Source organism: Mus caroli, chromosome 16 (genome assembly GCF_900094665.2).
Source record: "Mus caroli chromosome 16, CAROLI_EIJ_v1.1, whole genome shotgun sequence".
Lineage (NCBI taxonomy): Eukaryota > Metazoa > Chordata > Mammalia > Rodentia > Muridae > Mus > Mus caroli.
Window position 1 is genome coordinate 54953873 of NC_034585.1, and position 17090 is coordinate 54970962.

Below are 17090 nucleotides of genomic sequence, written 5' to 3' on the forward strand. Positions count from 1 at the left end.
TACATATGCAGCTAGAGACACGAGCTCTGGGGGTACTGGTTAGTTCAAATTGTTCCACCTATAGGGTTGCAGATCCCTTTAGCTCCTTGGGTAATTTCTCTAGCTCCTCCATTGGGGCCCCTGTGTTCCATCCAATAGATGACTGTGAGCATCCACTTCTGTGTTTGCCAGGCACTGGCAAAGCCTCACACGATACAGCTATATCAGGGTCCTTTCAGCAAAATCTTGCTGGCGTAATTAGCCTCCAAACTCAGACACCATTACATATGCCAGAGAATATTTTACTTCTGATTTCTCCTCACTGTGGATTCACTTTCAACAGAGAGATGATGGTAGAGAACTGTTGCTTGAGATATTTTGGCGAGGGCTGAGGTACTTTTCCTCCTTGAGCAGACATCCAAGGCACTTACCCTCCTGAGGTACCCTATCAGGCTGCTTCCACAGCAGTTCTCTCTAAAAGGAGACTCCATCCTCCAATATCATGGAGTAAAGACTATCAAACATGGGCCAGCTGTATGAGAGCCACCAACTTCTCTATTTACCCAGGGAATCTACTCCCCGTGTTTGGCTTGGATTACAGCTGGAAGTCTTACTCTTTCATTCCCAAGTGTGATCATTTAATTTTATAATACTTTCCTCTTTAATCTACCATTCCTATCTCTTTATCTTCCCTCTGTCACTATAATCAAGAGTTCTTTTAATTCTTAAAAATAGCCTTTGCAGTGTCTATACATTCCTCCTTATTAATTGATCAGTTGTGTCCAATTTCTCCCTACTATACATAAAACATTAAAGTCTCATATGTGTTCTTCACCAAAACTCATAAGACAAGATAGCTGGAAGAATAGAATAAAACAAGCTCTTAGTTCATACAAGACTTTTAAAGGTTTTTTTGTTTATTGATTCTTGTTTTTTTTTTTTTTTTTTGAGAATTGTGGTTCATCAAGAATCCTCTAACAATTCAATGCCCCTAAAATTCCTTGCATTTTTAAATAGGGAAGATATTGTTAATAAATATCCCAGGGTTGATTGAGCCCATGCAGGAGACAGTCCTCCAAGGAATGTGGTTCCTCCTTCAGGTTTTACTTTAGTCGTGCTATATTAAAAGTTGTGAGAATTTTCCCAGAAAAGAAACCTATATAACAGAATGTGAAACTGAAATTTCAAGTAGGCATCCAGATAAAATAAATGCAAGATCCCCATGTGGGTTGAAAATAAAATCACAGTATGCAGATGAGTAAGTATATCTCCTGGGAACATATTCCATGATGCTTGGAGCCCTACAGAGAACACAGGATGGCTTGCCGAGAGTCCTAGGGGATGGGTGTGCCTTTGCTATGGCAGCCTAGTCTTTGCCACTGGAGAAAGGCACTGCTTTCTATGTGAAGCTCAGTAGGCAGGTGCTTCAGTGTGGTGACTTGGGGTGATCAGTGTGTTCCCTGTGGGCCGGGGATACTGGGCATAGGTGACTCAAATTTCACCTATCTCAAGCTATCTCACTTGCAAGCTATCTCACTTGCACTTTAGAGCAAGGCTGGACTTGGTAACTGAAGAGGGCCTGTTTCACTCCCAGGGGCAATGGGTGGGCTGTAGGGGGGAGGTGAGTGCGATAGAGCTTCTTGGATGGAAAGCCAGCAGCTGAAGAAGTGTGAACACCCTAGAAATGAGGAGCACCATTCAGGGCTTGCGAGCTGATGTGGAGAGGTCTGTTTGTTGCAGTGCTCAAAAGCCTGCAGTTGTCCCATGAGTCTACCTTTGCTCTTGACTATGTCCAACAAACATGAAGCCACTCAGCACAGTTAAGACAATGAACTAACTCCCTTCTCTTCCCTTCTTTTTTTTTTTTTTTTAAAGAGACGTAACCCTTTATTTTCACCTTTCTCAAACGAAGCTGGCTGAGTCGGTTGCTTAGGGGGGATTAGTCAAATTGACACATCCTCTTCTGATTCAGCAGACTCTTCCTTAGCTTCAGCCTTGGCTGGGTCTGCAGAGGCAGCAGGAGCAGTAGTGGTGGCCACAGTCGCAAACGCAGATGGATCAGCCAGGAAGGCCTTGACCTTTTCGGCAAGTGGGGATGTGTACTTAGTCTCTACAGACAAAGCCAGGACCTGCTTATATCCATCGATGATGGAGTGTAGCACTGGGGCAACAGTCAGGTACCCAATGTGCAGACAGATGCTGCATACATTGCACACACCCTAGGAAGCGAGAGTGCAGGGTCTGCTCTGTCATGTCCAGCACTTCCAGGTTATAAATGCTGCCATTGTCAAACACCTGCTGGATGATCAGCCCGAAGGAGAAGGGGGGATGTTCAGCGTGTTCAGCAGTGTGGCTTCACTGGCTCCCACCTTGTCTCTAGTGTTTAATCAGCTTCACATCACTCAGAATTCCAATGGTGCCTCTGGAGATTTTAGTGGTGGTGCCTAAAGCTTAGTACAAAGAGGACTTCTCAGGCCCCAGTCCAGTGTTCTGAGCTGGCACGGTGACCTCACATGGGGCAATGGCACCAGCTCAAGCAGCAGCTCACAACTTGTTGGCCAGCAGCATATCCCTAATCTCAGTGAGGTCCTCCTCGGTGAACACAATGCCCACGTTCCCCAGGATGTGATGCAGCAGTTTCTCCAGAGCCGAGTTGTTCTCCAGGTGGCCCCTGATGGCCTTGCTCATCATGGTGCTCTTGCCCATCGGAGGGACATGGGGATCTGCTGCATCTGCCTGGAGCCCACATTGTCCACTCCTACAATGAAGCATTTTGCATAAACATCCAAAAATTGAATGATCTTAAGGAAGTAGCTGGACTTCCAGGTTGTCCTGTCTTCCCTGGGCATCACGGCATTGCATCAGGGATTGCCACGCAGGGTTTAAAGATGATGTCACTCTGATAAGGACACCTGGCAAGAGAAGATTCTCTTCCCTTCTTATCCTCACACAGCATGGTCACATAAAACACAGCACTCAGCTAAATTTGAATGTCAGATGAATAATAAACTCACCTTGTCACTAAGAATCTCCCAAGCAACCCTTGGCATATACTTATACTGGAATGTTATTTGCTATTGATTTAAAATCCATAAATATGTATATATCCTCTATTTCAATTTACTAAACCTGCCAACTGGATCATAGTCTTCTTTTCCCTGAGCAGCTGATCAGTGAGGGGTGGGAAAGTGCATGAGTTGCTCTCTAACTTCTCAACAGACACCGTGTTTTCTGGTTCTAAGCACATTAACAAGCACAAGCCAATGGATCTGTATAGGAACAGTGCCCTACTAAATATGTCCTTAAAGGACATAATAGGAATGAATTTAAATTTAAAAAATGAGTACAACTCTGTTAAATAATCCCAATGTCCCCCATTTAACTTGGTTTACTAAATAGTTCTTTCCCAGAACCATGACTACTGCCTTTTCTTTGAATTTATGCCGTTAGGGACAAATATGGAAAACTTGTACTTTGTGGTACAACTAACTTATAGGCGGTGCTGTCAGACCTCCTGAGGAGCTGGTGTGAACTAGGTCCGGTGATTTCAAGTGAAAGAAAGTTAAAATAAATACGCTCCAGCAAGTGTTTTCAAGTCCAGTTACTTGGGAAGTATAGATACAGGAGGGACTTTGGAATGGATTTATCTGCAGGCTTAGCCATGCCAGCAAGGGCTCAGAGCTTCTAGTCTGAGTTGATTAGTATTTTTATCTTCTTCTTTACAGGGAACTGAGTACACTTTAAGATCAGTTCCTTTGTGGTCAGCAAGGGGGCTACATGTTTCAGTGTGGTGCAGTGGGAGGGAACAAGAGAAACTGGCCTCTCAAACAGCCTGATGGCCTTTAATTTGTCCTGTGGTGACTGTGGCTATGGTACAGGAGCATGGAGGACCAAAATTCTACCAATGTTTTACTGTGTGGGTGAGAGTTAAGTTTTACCGAAGCACACTAGCAACAATGGAAACTGCAGGCAGTTAATTGCCTGAGGGTGAGAGTCCCTCAAATTCTTAACCTATTGGCATAAAATAGAAAGTGTGAGAATGGGTGTTGGGGCCTCCCCAACAAAGATCTTTAGAGCTAGAGACTTGAACTTTCATTACCAATGGCAGCAGGGTTGATACCAGCAGACTACGAATTTCCATCCCTGTAGACAACACCCAGACACAAAGGACACGATTCTCAGTGCAGGAGCCTGGATCTCTAAGGTCTCTTTTACTTCAGGTGTTAACTCCCTAGCCACTTGATGTGGAGATATAGAAGAATGACTATCACAGGTGCAAGGTCATGGATGGGTGGGGCACACAGAACTCTAAGCTCTGTGGCTGTTACCAACCAGACTAACTAAAGGTCACCACTATAAACACCTTTGTTATCAATCATATCCACAGTTCTAGCTTTAAAAGAAACATGAAATTTGGATTTTTTAGTATATTCTTTATTTCTCTTAGTCTTCCTATTTGAAAAATGAGTGAGTTGAGTTAGTCGTAACTATTCCCCTGAGAAAAATGTTTGTGCTGTAATCTGTAACATTTTATATAAACGAGCTTTTGTTCTATCTATAATGCACATTTGGGATATGCCTATTCTAGAATCAATAGTCCTTATGCTACTTAAAATGCACAGAACCAAATTTCCACTTGAAATTTGGCACTTTAACTATAACTGAGTTTAGCTGGAGCTTGACACAGATTTTTAAACTGTTGTTCCTAAGCACACAGGCGGTTTCTGGTTTCTCATTTTCTTTGTTTTGCATATAGAATGGGGGAGAGAAAAATACTCATTTGACATCTCAAAAACCACTAATGTTTTGACCTCAAGAGAGAGAAGGTAAACACAAAATCTGAAATAGTTACAGAAAAATTAGGGTTAAACAAAGGGATTTCTTTGTCTGAAGATGTTCCAATGGGTGAATTGATTCATTAACATTGGCTGCGTTTGACAGGGTCATACAAAGTGAAGGGAGAGGGAAGGGGCTATAGACATTTTAACCCTCTCCTGCCAGGCCAAAGGTCCTCCATGGTACATGGATTTCCCCAGCCCCTAACTCCCAAGGATTTCTCTGGCTCATACTGACATTTATTAACACTTCTACACAGTCTTTTTAGGTTTTGCTTCACCAAACATCAATAAAAAACTTAAAATATGAACTTTTCACAGGTAACATTTACGGAAATTCTCTATTTTTAGTTCCTGATGTGTCTAGCATACAAAACACGTGGAACAGGGGTTAGAATTAAAAAAAATTAAAACAAACCTGCAACAGTGATGGAACTGATCCCACCTCCTAGATATTTCTTTGTTCTCTCTTTCCTACACAATGCAAATTAGAGTTTATTATTCCAGGGGACAGGTTGGTAGGCACCACAATTAAAGGCAGGAGAGAAGAAGATTGTTTCAATTTTTTATGTTTCGACATAAATGTTTGGAGTATTTACAATGTTTTTTTTTTATCTGTTTGATGGAACATTTAAACCATTTGAAGGTTTATGATTATAGATTATTTTGCACATTGTCATCAAAACCAAGAAAGTCTGTTGACCTTTGAAGAACGAATCTCTTGCTTGCTTCCACCTCATAGCTATGGCTCAGGAGATCCTTAGGCATTTCTTTTCATCTTTGTATATGATTATGACTTAACTATGAGTGTATATACATTTGTGCTAACCAACCAGATACAACCTTACCGGAACTTCTGAGGAAAATCATAGATTCACAGGTCTAAGGAGTTTTCAAATACGTGTTGGCCAGAGTCACTAGAGTTAAATGATAAATATATTCAGTAGAAATTTAAAAATATTATTTGTAGAATTTTCTCTGTCTTCTTAAAGGAATACTAAGCAAGTGATTATTTTCCAGTATAGTGTTTCTTAGAGCCTTTATGAAATTTGCCTTATTTATCTTTATAACATCCCACCCTCAAAAGTTCATAGTCAACTAAGTTGTGCAACATTAAATGTTGAATCTAGGCCTGGAGCTTGTGGAAAAATTTATAATACCCGTCATAGCTGGAAGCAGTACTCTATCACATGGTGACTGGGAATCACTATTTTTGCCTACAGTCATAGTGAACTTACATCTAGAAAAGTATTCCACTGAATAATAAATCTATAATATAGAGAAAGGTTTGAATGGGAATCAAGGGAAGTTTACAGAATCATCCATTTCTTTAAGCATATAATAGCTAGAATGGCCAAGAATCTTCAGATAATTTAAAATTTATGTATAATGAAGCATACACCTTACCTTTCATGAGCATAATTTGTCAGAAGCAAACAAAATCAATAAATAAACAAAAACATGAATTTTTAATATTTGAAATAGTTGTAAAAATTTCTTCATTTTAATTTTAGTAGATAATATTCTGATTTAGTTTTAGCTGAGTGCTTCATGTAGAACCAAGAAAGAAATGGGATTTTCTAATACTAGAACAGTTCTCCAGACCCCACTAATGATACAGGATTAGAGAGAACGCTCACTCCTTCTGGGAGATAGACATAAAAATTTAAGGTTTGATAATTAAGTGTACTAATGCAAAATGAAAGGATGCTTGAACTTCAGGTTAACAACCATCTTTAAAGATTTTAAATACATAACAGTTCTCAAATAGTTGCTTTTAAGAAATCAGGTATTGTTTGATATGATACCGGGCCCCTGAAATGACAAGGGTCTCAGAATAGTTTCTAATGACTGCATAGTATTTGATAGTGAAGGTGTACATGGACCTTGCTTGGTCAATCCTGGACATAAAAGTTTTATTTTCCTACTTCTGCAAGCAATGCTGAATAAAAACACAAGGAGAGACTTCCTTGTGCATGTCCATGCACTGCACTGCCCACATTTGTTCTCCAGGGTCAAATCCTAGAAGTGGAATTGCTCTTGATATATTTCTAAATTGCATTTAGAAAGCTTAATCAAGCAATGCATAGTAACCCTCCCTTGCATTGCACAGGTCTATTCCTGGCCAAACAGTATTTAATGTCTAAATAGTTGTCAGCTTTCCAAGATTTTACCTGTAAAACTGTGTATTGTCACGTTACTAAGGTCATCTTTAAATATTTATATGAATATTTTTCACAAGACTGTTACCAGTATGTTTTGTTTTGATCACAGGAATGAAATGGCTTTGACTTTAAATCCTTTGAGCCGCATACATTGGGCAGCTCTACACTGACTCTTTCAATTCTTGACTAATTTTTCTGATTTTAAACTAGTGTTACCAATGTCAGGTCTGCATCTCAAGAACATTTTCCACTACAAATGGAGTAGGCTTTTCCATCTGCCTGCAAGCCCTGTGAATTTGTATTTTTTTTGCTTCAAAAGTGAAACTGCAGGCGGAGTTCTGCTTCTCATTTACCACTTCTCTACCCGAGCTGTTAGTTTTGCTTTTGCTGGAGATTGAGGGCAAGCGAGAGGGCATCTCACCCCACCATAGAATCTGGAAAGTTCTTCAGACATGCCTGCTTTGCTTTGCGTGCTTGTTTTGTTTGTCCTTTCAAAGTAAATTGAAATTTAGTGTTGGTCAGGATTCTTCTTCGTGTGAACAATCTATTAAAATAATCTCTAGAGCCTAAAACAATTTTTGAGAACAGAGGTAGCACTTTTCCTGGAAATGCCACCATAAACATTTCCTTGAGGGATTGACCACAACTTAGGAGGTGACTATAGCTTTCTTAGTATCATTAGTAAGCAATGACTGCTATACAGAATAAGCAAATGTATGTTTTTCATCAGCATCAGAAAAGACCAAAGAAATGCATTTGACTTGTAGTCTTCTTAAATGTGAGGCACTTTTTGAGTGTTAGTTTTTTATTCTTTGACTATAAAAAAAAATCAACTTTGTGGTAAACTTCTTGAAGAAACAAGTTCTGCTTTGGCATCTTCACATGCTATAGTCTAATAAAGTCCTAGATAGATGGTGGGGGAGAATAGACATATGAATGATAGATAAAAATAGATTGAGGAGAACCTATTTACTTAAACTGTTACCAGGCACCTTAGTCCATTTGCATTTGTCGTGCAAGCGTTGGTGCATGTACACAAGTCACTTTGTATTTTGCATTTGCCGCGTTCTTTTCTTTGTTTTACAGCCCCACTGCCTTCCATATTTAAGCAAGGAAATAGAGAATGGTTGCATTCAGTTCAAGTAATTCATCTAGAATACTGGTAAAAGGTGAAAGATGTGTGTTCTTCGAAAACACAGTAAGATATCTAATCATAGTAACAAAATTTAATAGACGCTAATTGGCTACGATTGCCCTATAGAAGATGGCTTTGTCAGAGAGTGAGTACTTGCAGTTTGTTGGCCTACACACAGCAAGGAGATTCAACAACTGTGGCAATACACTGTGTATGGTTAACACTATGTGTTTACTGTGTATATTTGATTGTTTTCAAAGAACCCTACGGATCTAAAGCATAAAAATCATAAATTCAGACCACCCACTTATTCATCATAATGAGAAATGAGTCACTGAAGTAGAGTGAGACCATACACTGAGCACTAACACCTCATTTTCTATAATCCAAACATATTCTAAACCTTACATTTCATTAACTTTTTATGGAGTTGATTATGTTATTCTGGAATTGACACATTCAAGGACACGTAAAAATTTCAACATCTATAGTCATTAATTACAGATGATCTGAACTTTATAAGGGAGAGAGCAAAGGTGAGTTTGCAGAGCACTAACAGAGAGTTTCTTTTTGAAATAGTCTTTAGTGCTGTATCATTTTTTATACATAAAATTTTATTTGATATACAAATAGCTTATATCTTGTGCCTTATATATAATCAAGAGCAAATGAAAAAAAATGCTTTTAGGGAACATAGATTACAATATGCTCAGGAGACCATTTTACACTTTCCTTTGAATGAGTGTTGAGCTAAAAGTAACATTTTAAAAAAAGAATTGATAAACAATAACAAAAGTGTTATATTTCCTATCAGCGTTAAGAAGTATAAAGTATTATTGACGAAGAGTAATTACTAGAAGGGAGTGATAGGGGGTCAGCTAATTATTAAACCTTCTTAAGTAGAAAGGAGTGGAAATAATGAAGTACTGTTAGATTGTCAACATCAGACACTTAAGAAATCATAAGGGTAAGGCCAACATTGTACTGCATGTCTTCTGAATGAATTCGTGTCTAACTGGATGCATTTCAACTTACTCATGTGGAACCAACTTAAGAAAAAAATGTTCCATGACCGGGCCGTGGTGGCACAGGCCTTGAATCCCAGCACTCAGGCTACAACAGCTATAGTTCCTGGACAGCCAGAGAAACCCGGTGGTCTTGGAAAACCACAAATAAACAAATAACAACAAGAACAACAAAATCCCACGATAATCTTAAAGTATGTTTAAGACTTAGAAACTTTGTGCATGCTTACTTTATATATAGCAAATAGACTCCGTTTGTTTGTTGGTTTGTTTTTGTTTGGTTTTTCGAGACAGGGTTTCTCTGTGTAGCCCTGGCTGTCCTGGAACTCACTCTGTAGACCAGGCTGGCCTCAAACTCAGAAATCCACCTTTCTCTGCCTCCCAAGTGCTGGGATTAAAGGCGTGCGCCACCACGCCCCGCACAAATAGACTCTTTATCAGTACTTGTAGTTCACTTTGTCCCAAGAACTCATACATTAATTGTTTAGCGTACTAGACATTTAAAGTAGGTGTTTGGGGGTGGGTGGGTGGGTTGCTGTACCTGACATGATTTTCATTTACCAATTTGGCTATGAAATACAGCTCTGTTATGGAAATGACCAAAATAACCAGAAACAATGTAGGCAACTCATTCTAATGTAAGTAGAATGTTTCTTTTTACATCTGTAAAATAGAATCATAATATCGGTAGACTTTTTTTTTTCCTGGACAAGTCTATGTAAATTCTAGCCATAATTACTTTCTCTCCAATAAAGAAAAAAAATGTTGACTTAAAGCAAGTAAGTTCATAATGCAAATAGTTTAGTGGTTTCAATGTGATGCTCTGGGTCTCTCTGACAAGGCTTCAGCCATCATCCTGTTAGCAGGCTACACCAATGACATGGCTTTTTAAAATAAACTTACAGTTATTTTAGTATTGCTTGGCTTTTGTGAATGAGCTCTGTAGAAAAACCGAGGCTTACTCTTTTATGAGGCCAGACAAAGCAGGCGAGTCATTTCTCACTTCTGAGATTGCCAGCGTGAAAGGAGAGTGATTTGAGGGCTTGAGATGAATCACAGGACAGGATTTCTTCTGCCCATCACCACATATTGTGCTATCTGCAGTTTTAAAAAAGAAATTAACTTGTGACCCTAGTGATAGCTCGCTCTCAGTCATGCACAGGGTCTTCTCTCATGGCCCTTACTATTACGGTCAGCACAGAGGTGATTGGGCTTGGCAGAATTGACACAAATATACTAATCTCAACAAGCATCAGGTATCAGGTTAGTATGAATCTTTAGATGTATTCCTGAGAGTCTTCATTATATTTATTTGAAAACTAACCATTGATTATAAGGCAACACTTTACCAAGGTTTTATGGAGGGCTTCTTTGGGGATAAAATCAAGAAAACTACTGTAGAAATGCTTTGGACACTGGTGTACTGTTGGCTTTGCTGTTAAAGACAGAATAGCTTAACGTAAATGAAAACAAGCAGCCTTACTATAGATTTTCCTTGAGATTATTACTTTTATCTCATTTTATTAACTTTGGGTGTAACCTGAAAGATATAATGTGTTAGGGCGTCAGGTTTATTTTCTGAAGATTCTTGGCAATGTCTGTTGTTTGACTGGACTGGTCTTAAGAATAGTTAAGACCTGATATTATCATGGCAATGCTTAAAGCAATGTCCCAGCCTTTCTCATTTTGAATGACTATCTCTGCTTCGTTTTTAGAAGCATTTCTCAAGAGCAGTAACTTCCATGGTTAGTAAGGTGTTTCACTGTTCTGTGCTATAAAAGTGCGTCTTCGATGTTCTGTATTCTGCCTTTACTTAAGCTTTGAAGAACTGTTTTAACTATTTTGTATTCAACTTTGAAGTTTTCAGAAAACCTTTTTAGCTACAGTTTACACAGTCTTCTTTCTATAAACACAACAATCAATTAAGTAGCTGCTATTATATTTGGTACTGGTACTAATGTTATTAAAATTAATATTTTAATATGAAGAATACTTATACAATGTAATATTTTATTTAGTAACAGTGTAGAGAAATAAATCAAATAATTTGTCAAACCAAAACTTGTACTTTCAGCTTCAAAAATAGGTTCAATATAGGAAAAACCCAGGATTTGAAGTTTTTTTTTTTTTTTTTTTTTACTGTGAAAGGTACTTGGGAGAAAATTAAGTAAGCTAGTCTCTGAAAATAATCTGTATTTTCTTAGTTCTAAGCCCATCAATAAATAGGTACTTTGTTTGGGTCAACAATGGAAATAAAACCTCACTTTTTCTTAACTCAAAGCCCAAGCTTAGAATAACCCACTGGACTGTTGTGCTGTTCTGCTTTAAATATACAAGCTGATTCAGTGAGGGTTGCACTAGGTGAGGAGACTCAGCAAGGTCCTGGAGACTAAAATCATATGGAATGCACTAGCAGCACTTCTCTGATAGGTCTTTTATTTCAGCTGGATACAGAGCATCCCACATCATCTTGAAATTATATACACCAAGCAAAGGAATTGTTCAAAGAATGTGCACAGTAACATTTTAATTAGAACCTTAAGTGATAATCTGCATGGGGGTTGGCCCAAGCCTCCCGGCTCCAATTACATTAGTAGTAACATTTTCATTTGATAACTAGATGATAGGTAATTCAAAACATGTAATTACAACAAAGTCAAATTCCAATTTATAAGGGCAATGAAAACAAACAGCATATTAAAAATCTTTTAAAAAAGCAGTTACCATAGCATATGATAAGCTCAATTGTTGTTACCAGTGTTTCTTACAAGGCAAAGATCAAACCTTATGCAATGAATACCTGCTAGCACATTTCAGATCAGGTGATGAGGTGACTCTCGATTGATAAACACAATGCACAGTGTCTTTTTCCTCATATGGATTTTCTTTCTTTTGTTTTTCCCAGTCCAAAGCTATGGTCTGAAAGCCAAGAGAGGAAGACTAACCAGACAGATTGTTAATTGGGACCAGAGTCAATCTCAGTAACTCAGGGACAGTGAGTTACAGAGTACAAGTATTTTTGCTTTTGTTATCCAGCATCCCACTACACTTCTTACCAGATCAAAAATGTCTCTTCCAAACACAGTCCAGTACAAACAGTGGATGGTTCTGAAAGGTCCAAAATGCATGCATGAAGAAAACAGCCTTTGAGTTCAAGGACAGTGGAGTTTGTATGTTGTCTGGTTGGCTGGATTACCACGTAAGAAGACCTTTAAGGTGAACACACTGCATATGGCCTGATTAGACCCACAGCACAAGAGCTCTTCAGGGAGGCTTTTTTTTTTTTTAAAGCCAACACTTCCTTGGATTTATGAATCAATATGAATTTCATCTTTAATGCTCTTCTCTTTCTCTGCTGCTGACAAACCCCAGCTTCCTAAGAGTGCCAACAGAGCTTGACATGTCACAGCTCGTTTTAGAGTGACACAGACCTCTTCCTCCGCCGGATGAAATCCTCTGCATGAATGAAGTTGGAAAGAGCCTTAGTGAGGTGACTGTCCGATGTCTCAGTGCTGCTCCCAAAGTCGTGGGTCTTCAGACAAGGGCACAGACAACGTACAATGGCCCGGCGGATATAGCTGTCAAAGACATAGTAAATGAGAGGGTTGACACAGCTGCTGGCAAAGGCCAAGGGCCCAGTCACATTCATGGCCAGCTGCAAAGCCTCGGAGTGAAAAAGGCCTTCTGGCTGGAACCCTGAAACAATGGCTAGGAGCTTGAAAGTGTTAAAGGGTACCCAGGAGACGGTGAAGGCCGCCACCGCAATAATGACGATCTTTATGGACTTCTTTAGTTTCTTGTTATGCTTTCCCGACTGCTGGTAATGAGCACACAGCCTCCTTGTGATGCAACAGTAGCAGGTCACAATGCTCAGGAGGGGGACGAAAAAGGTGGTAATCAAGGCTACCAGGCCCCACATCAGTTTTAAGGACGTGGGTTTCTTCTCTGCACAGTATGGTTTGCCTGCAATGTGAGTGAGCTCCCTGGACAGAAGAGTGGGCAACCCCAGGACGCATGAGATGATCCAGACGACGGCACACACTGCATATGCAGAGCTTCTCCTTCGCAATCTCTTGGCTAAGGCTGGGTGCATGATAGCCAGGTAACGGTCCATGCTCATGCATGTGAGCAAGAAGACACTACAGTGCATGTTCACGGAGATCACATAGGAGCTGCCTTTGCACAGGAAAGAGCCAGTCCTCCATAGTCCTAGAGAGGCTTCCTTATCCATCCAAAGAGGCACTGTGACAAGGAAAATGAAGTCAGAGGCAGCCAGGTTGATGATAAAGATGTCGATCAATCTTCGGTTGCCGCGTTTGAAATGCAGAGCTACCATGAGGATGAAATTCCCCAACACTCCAGTCAGGAATACAACTGTGTAAAAGATAGGGAGGAAGACAGATGTGTAGGACAGGTGGGAGGGAGTCTCCAGGATAGGAGGATCTGGGCTTGTGTAGTCATAGTAATCCACAATCAGCAGGGCTGTTGCTGGTTCCATCACTGGAGGCTCGACGCTGAATCTGGTAAGTGCCTTACCCTGCGTCTTACGAACTTGAGAAACCAAGGGAGCGTCTTGATGTACACCCTTTCTTGCTGTTCACTGTTCTTTCCGTCACCCCCTCTCTTTCAAGATCTTGGATGAACATGAAAACAGACTCAAGTGTAGTTACTGCCAGTCTTCTGAAGGCCCACAAGAAGCACCCTGTGATTGGTATTGGCTGTGGTTGTGGTTTTCTTTCTTTTTACTCGCCTGTGAAACTTAGGTGTTTTTTTTTTTTTTAAACTTCTTTATTCAAGATGTTTGATTTGTTTTCTTAAATTCAGAAAATTAAAAAAAAATTGAATCAACATTTTCATTTTCACTTCTTTTAAAAATCAAGTTTTTTTCTGACACCGAATTATTTGACTCTAAGGCCTTTTCTGTCACCTTTAAGATAAAGTTACTATAGAATTGCAAATTGCTAATGAAGAGACTCTGCTTTCTCACAGTATTGATACACATATATACATACTGTGAGATGCATGCATGCATATATATTGGGAGAAAACAGAGCATCTTCATCAGCAATTTGCAATTCCATAACTAATGAAAGATGAATTAAAAACACTAGGTGCTGTTTTTACCTTCACCTGCTATGGTACAAAGACATTGGATTATCTTTGCTCTCTGTACTGTACTGCTTCTATCCAGAGAAGCCTTGAACTTAAGACCTTTCTGCGTCATCTTACCCAGGACTGGGGGAAAAAGTGTTTGCTATTGCATCCAGCATGTGTTATTTTTCGTTTTGACCTATCACTTCTCGTTAAGTGTCTCGTCACAGCAGTGACATGGCAACAGGTGTAAATACCACACCAAGGACCTTCAGAAGAGAGATGTTAGCCCTAGAGTTTCAGTAAAATAAAATATTTGAGAAACAAACTAAAATTGAAGGTCTCCCAAGTGCACATTTTCATGTGTAGTTCTCATACATAAAGACTATAGTAAAATATAGCAACTTTTGAAATTTATTTCATTAACTTCAATTCTTCATGGCCTAAGGAGTCTCTTGCACTTTCCTCTCCTTTCTTCTCCTCCTCCTAGCCATCTCATTTAATGCTCAAAATGTCAGTTTTGACAGTAGTCACTACTGTCCATAAGAAGGGATGCTGACAGATGAAAATATAACTATATATATATATTAAAAGTGTATATTTAAAATCCTTTCTACTGAAACTTAATTTCTTCAATAACTGGTATGCTGAAGACGGCAATTGGCTCTCCCTCCTTGTGGTTTAAGGTCATCTCTACACCAGAGAAGTACAATCAGGGAAGGGTGGAGACTTGTCTCTTCCGGAGCAAGACAAGAATTCACCAGGGGTTGACCTGTAGGATGCCTTTCCTTCCCCATTGTCCCCAACTGTTCTGAAATGTTCAGTCACATCATGGAGGGTATAGTCTTCACTAAATATAGGCTGCAGTTCAGAGAAACTAATTAACAGTTTGACATTTCTGGGACAGAAATCCTTCCCACTGGGTAAACTTTAATTATTTAAGAGAATAATTCACTCCCCCCCAAATATTTCAAAATAGAACTATATCTGCATGGAAAAGAATAGTTGTTTAAAATGGAGTATTTAGACACTGTATCTATGTGTGCATACATTGAAGGACTAATCACAGAAATGTTCTCTCACTGTGCCTTAGTTGTAACACTAAACTGGTTCAGTCAGAAGTTACTGTGCATTTGATAACACAAAGGCTTATTTGGGCTAATGATTTTTAAAAATTTATTCTTCTCTCATTTATTACATCCTGATGCCATGTGTCTCTTCTATCCTCTTTTTCTAGTCCCTCCCTCCCTCCCTCTCTCCCTCCCTCCTTCCCTCCTTTCCTTGCTCTCCCTCGCTCCCTGATCCACTCCTCCTTTTTCCTTCAGAAAAGGGCAGGCCTGCCAAGGATATCAACCAAACATGTTTATCAAGTTGCAATAAGATTAGGCACTTCCCCTCATATTAAGGCTGAACATGGCAACCCACTAGGAGGAAAAGACTCCCTCCCCAAAGGCAGGCAAAAGAGTCAGAAACAGTCCCAGATCTCACTGGTAGGAATCCCACAAGAAGACCAAGGTACACAACCATAACATACAGGCAGAGGAATAAGTCAGACTTATGTAGGCTCCCTGATTGTTGGGTCAGTCTCTGTCCCTAAGAGCCCTGCTTAGTTGAATATTTTGGTGTTTTTGACCCCTCTGGCTCCTACAATTCCTCCTCCCTCTCTTCTGCAGGATTCCCTGAGCTCTGCCTAATCTTTGGCTGTAGGTCTCTGCACTTGCTCCCATCAGTGTCTGGATGAAGGCTTTCTGATGACAGTTATGATAGGCTCTGGTCTACAAGTATGCAGAGCACTAAGAGTCATGTCATCTCCCCCTACCTCTGCTTTTTGGTTCTATTCTAGACCTTTGGGCCTTCCAGCCTCTGGGTCATGGTCCTCCAGGGAGTGGAGGTGTGGGTTCCCTCTCATGGCATGGGGTCTCAAGTCAAACCAGTCATTGGTTGCCCTTCTCCCCTCCCCCCTAAATTCTGTACCACCTTTACCCCAGCACATCTTGCCACAGGCAGGACAAGTTGTAGGTTGAAAGTTTTGTGGCTGGGCTAGTGTCTCAATTCCTCTCCTGGAAACCTTGCTTGGTTACAGAAGATGGTTGATTCAGGCTCTACTTCCCTCATTACTAGGAGTCTTAGCTAAGGTCACCCTCATAGATTCCTGGAAGTTACCGTAGTGCTAGGTTTCTACCTTGCCCCGAAATGCCCCACCCTCAATTCCAGTCATGTCTCCCAGTAGTACTCTCTTCCTCTATTCTTCCTCCACCTGATCCCTCCTGTTCCCATTTCCACCCACCTCCAGTCCACCCACAAGATCTATTATTCTATTTCCCTTCCCAGGGAGATTCATGCAGTCCCCTTGGGTGCTAAGAGTTTTTAGTTCTTAGATATGTGTCAAGAACATTTCTTGTCACCAGTGAGATGACTCAGCTGCTTGGAGGCATCTGCTACCACCAAGCATGATAACCTGAGTTTACTAGACTGCATACCTGTAGATGAAAATACAATTGCTAGGGGATGGAGACATGGCTCAGCACTGGCTGCTCTTCCAGAGGTCCTGAGCTCAATTTCCAGCAACCATATGGTGGCTCACAACCAACTGTAATAGGATCTGATGCCCTCTTCTGGTGTGTTTGAAGACAGCTACAGTGCACTCATATACATAAAATAAATAAATAAATCTTAAAAAAAAAAAAAAAGAAAAGAAAAGAAAATAGAATTGCTAGCCAGGCATGGAAGCATACACCTTTAATCTCAGTACTCAGGCTGTAGAGATGGGTTGAGTTTTGTGAATTCAAGGCCAGGATGGTCTACACAGTGAGTTCCAGGACATGGTGGACTACACAGAAAGACCCAGTCTTAAAAGAAG

The 17090-nt window shown here is 40.1% G+C and overlaps 1 protein-coding gene and 1 pseudogene across 1 annotated transcript; both read right to left on the minus strand.

The window, feature by feature from the left end:
• Positions 1-1922: 1922 nt before the first annotated feature.
• On the minus strand, positions 1923-2828 carry LOC110311326 (annotated as a pseudogene).
• Positions 2829-5715: 2887 nt separating this feature from the next.
• Gpr15 (G protein-coupled receptor 15) lies at positions 5716-13637 on the minus strand. The gene is made up of 3 exons (XM_021185527.1): positions 12196-13637; positions 11940-12058; positions 5716-5731 (listed from the first exon to the last, which is right to left on the minus strand). Exon 1 carries the CDS (start codon positions 13635-13637, stop codon positions 12555-12557), a length of 1083 nt encoding a protein of 360 aa, XP_021041186.1. The 3' UTR covers positions 5716-5731; positions 11940-12058; positions 12196-12554.
• Between the last annotated feature and the right edge of the window lie 3453 nt (positions 13638-17090).

What these genes read in the sequence shown, in the direction of transcription:
- Gpr15 (XM_021185527.1), bottom strand. Translation starts at nt 13,637, where the DNA reads ATGGAACCAGCAACAGCCCTGCTGATTGTGGATTACTATGACTACACA.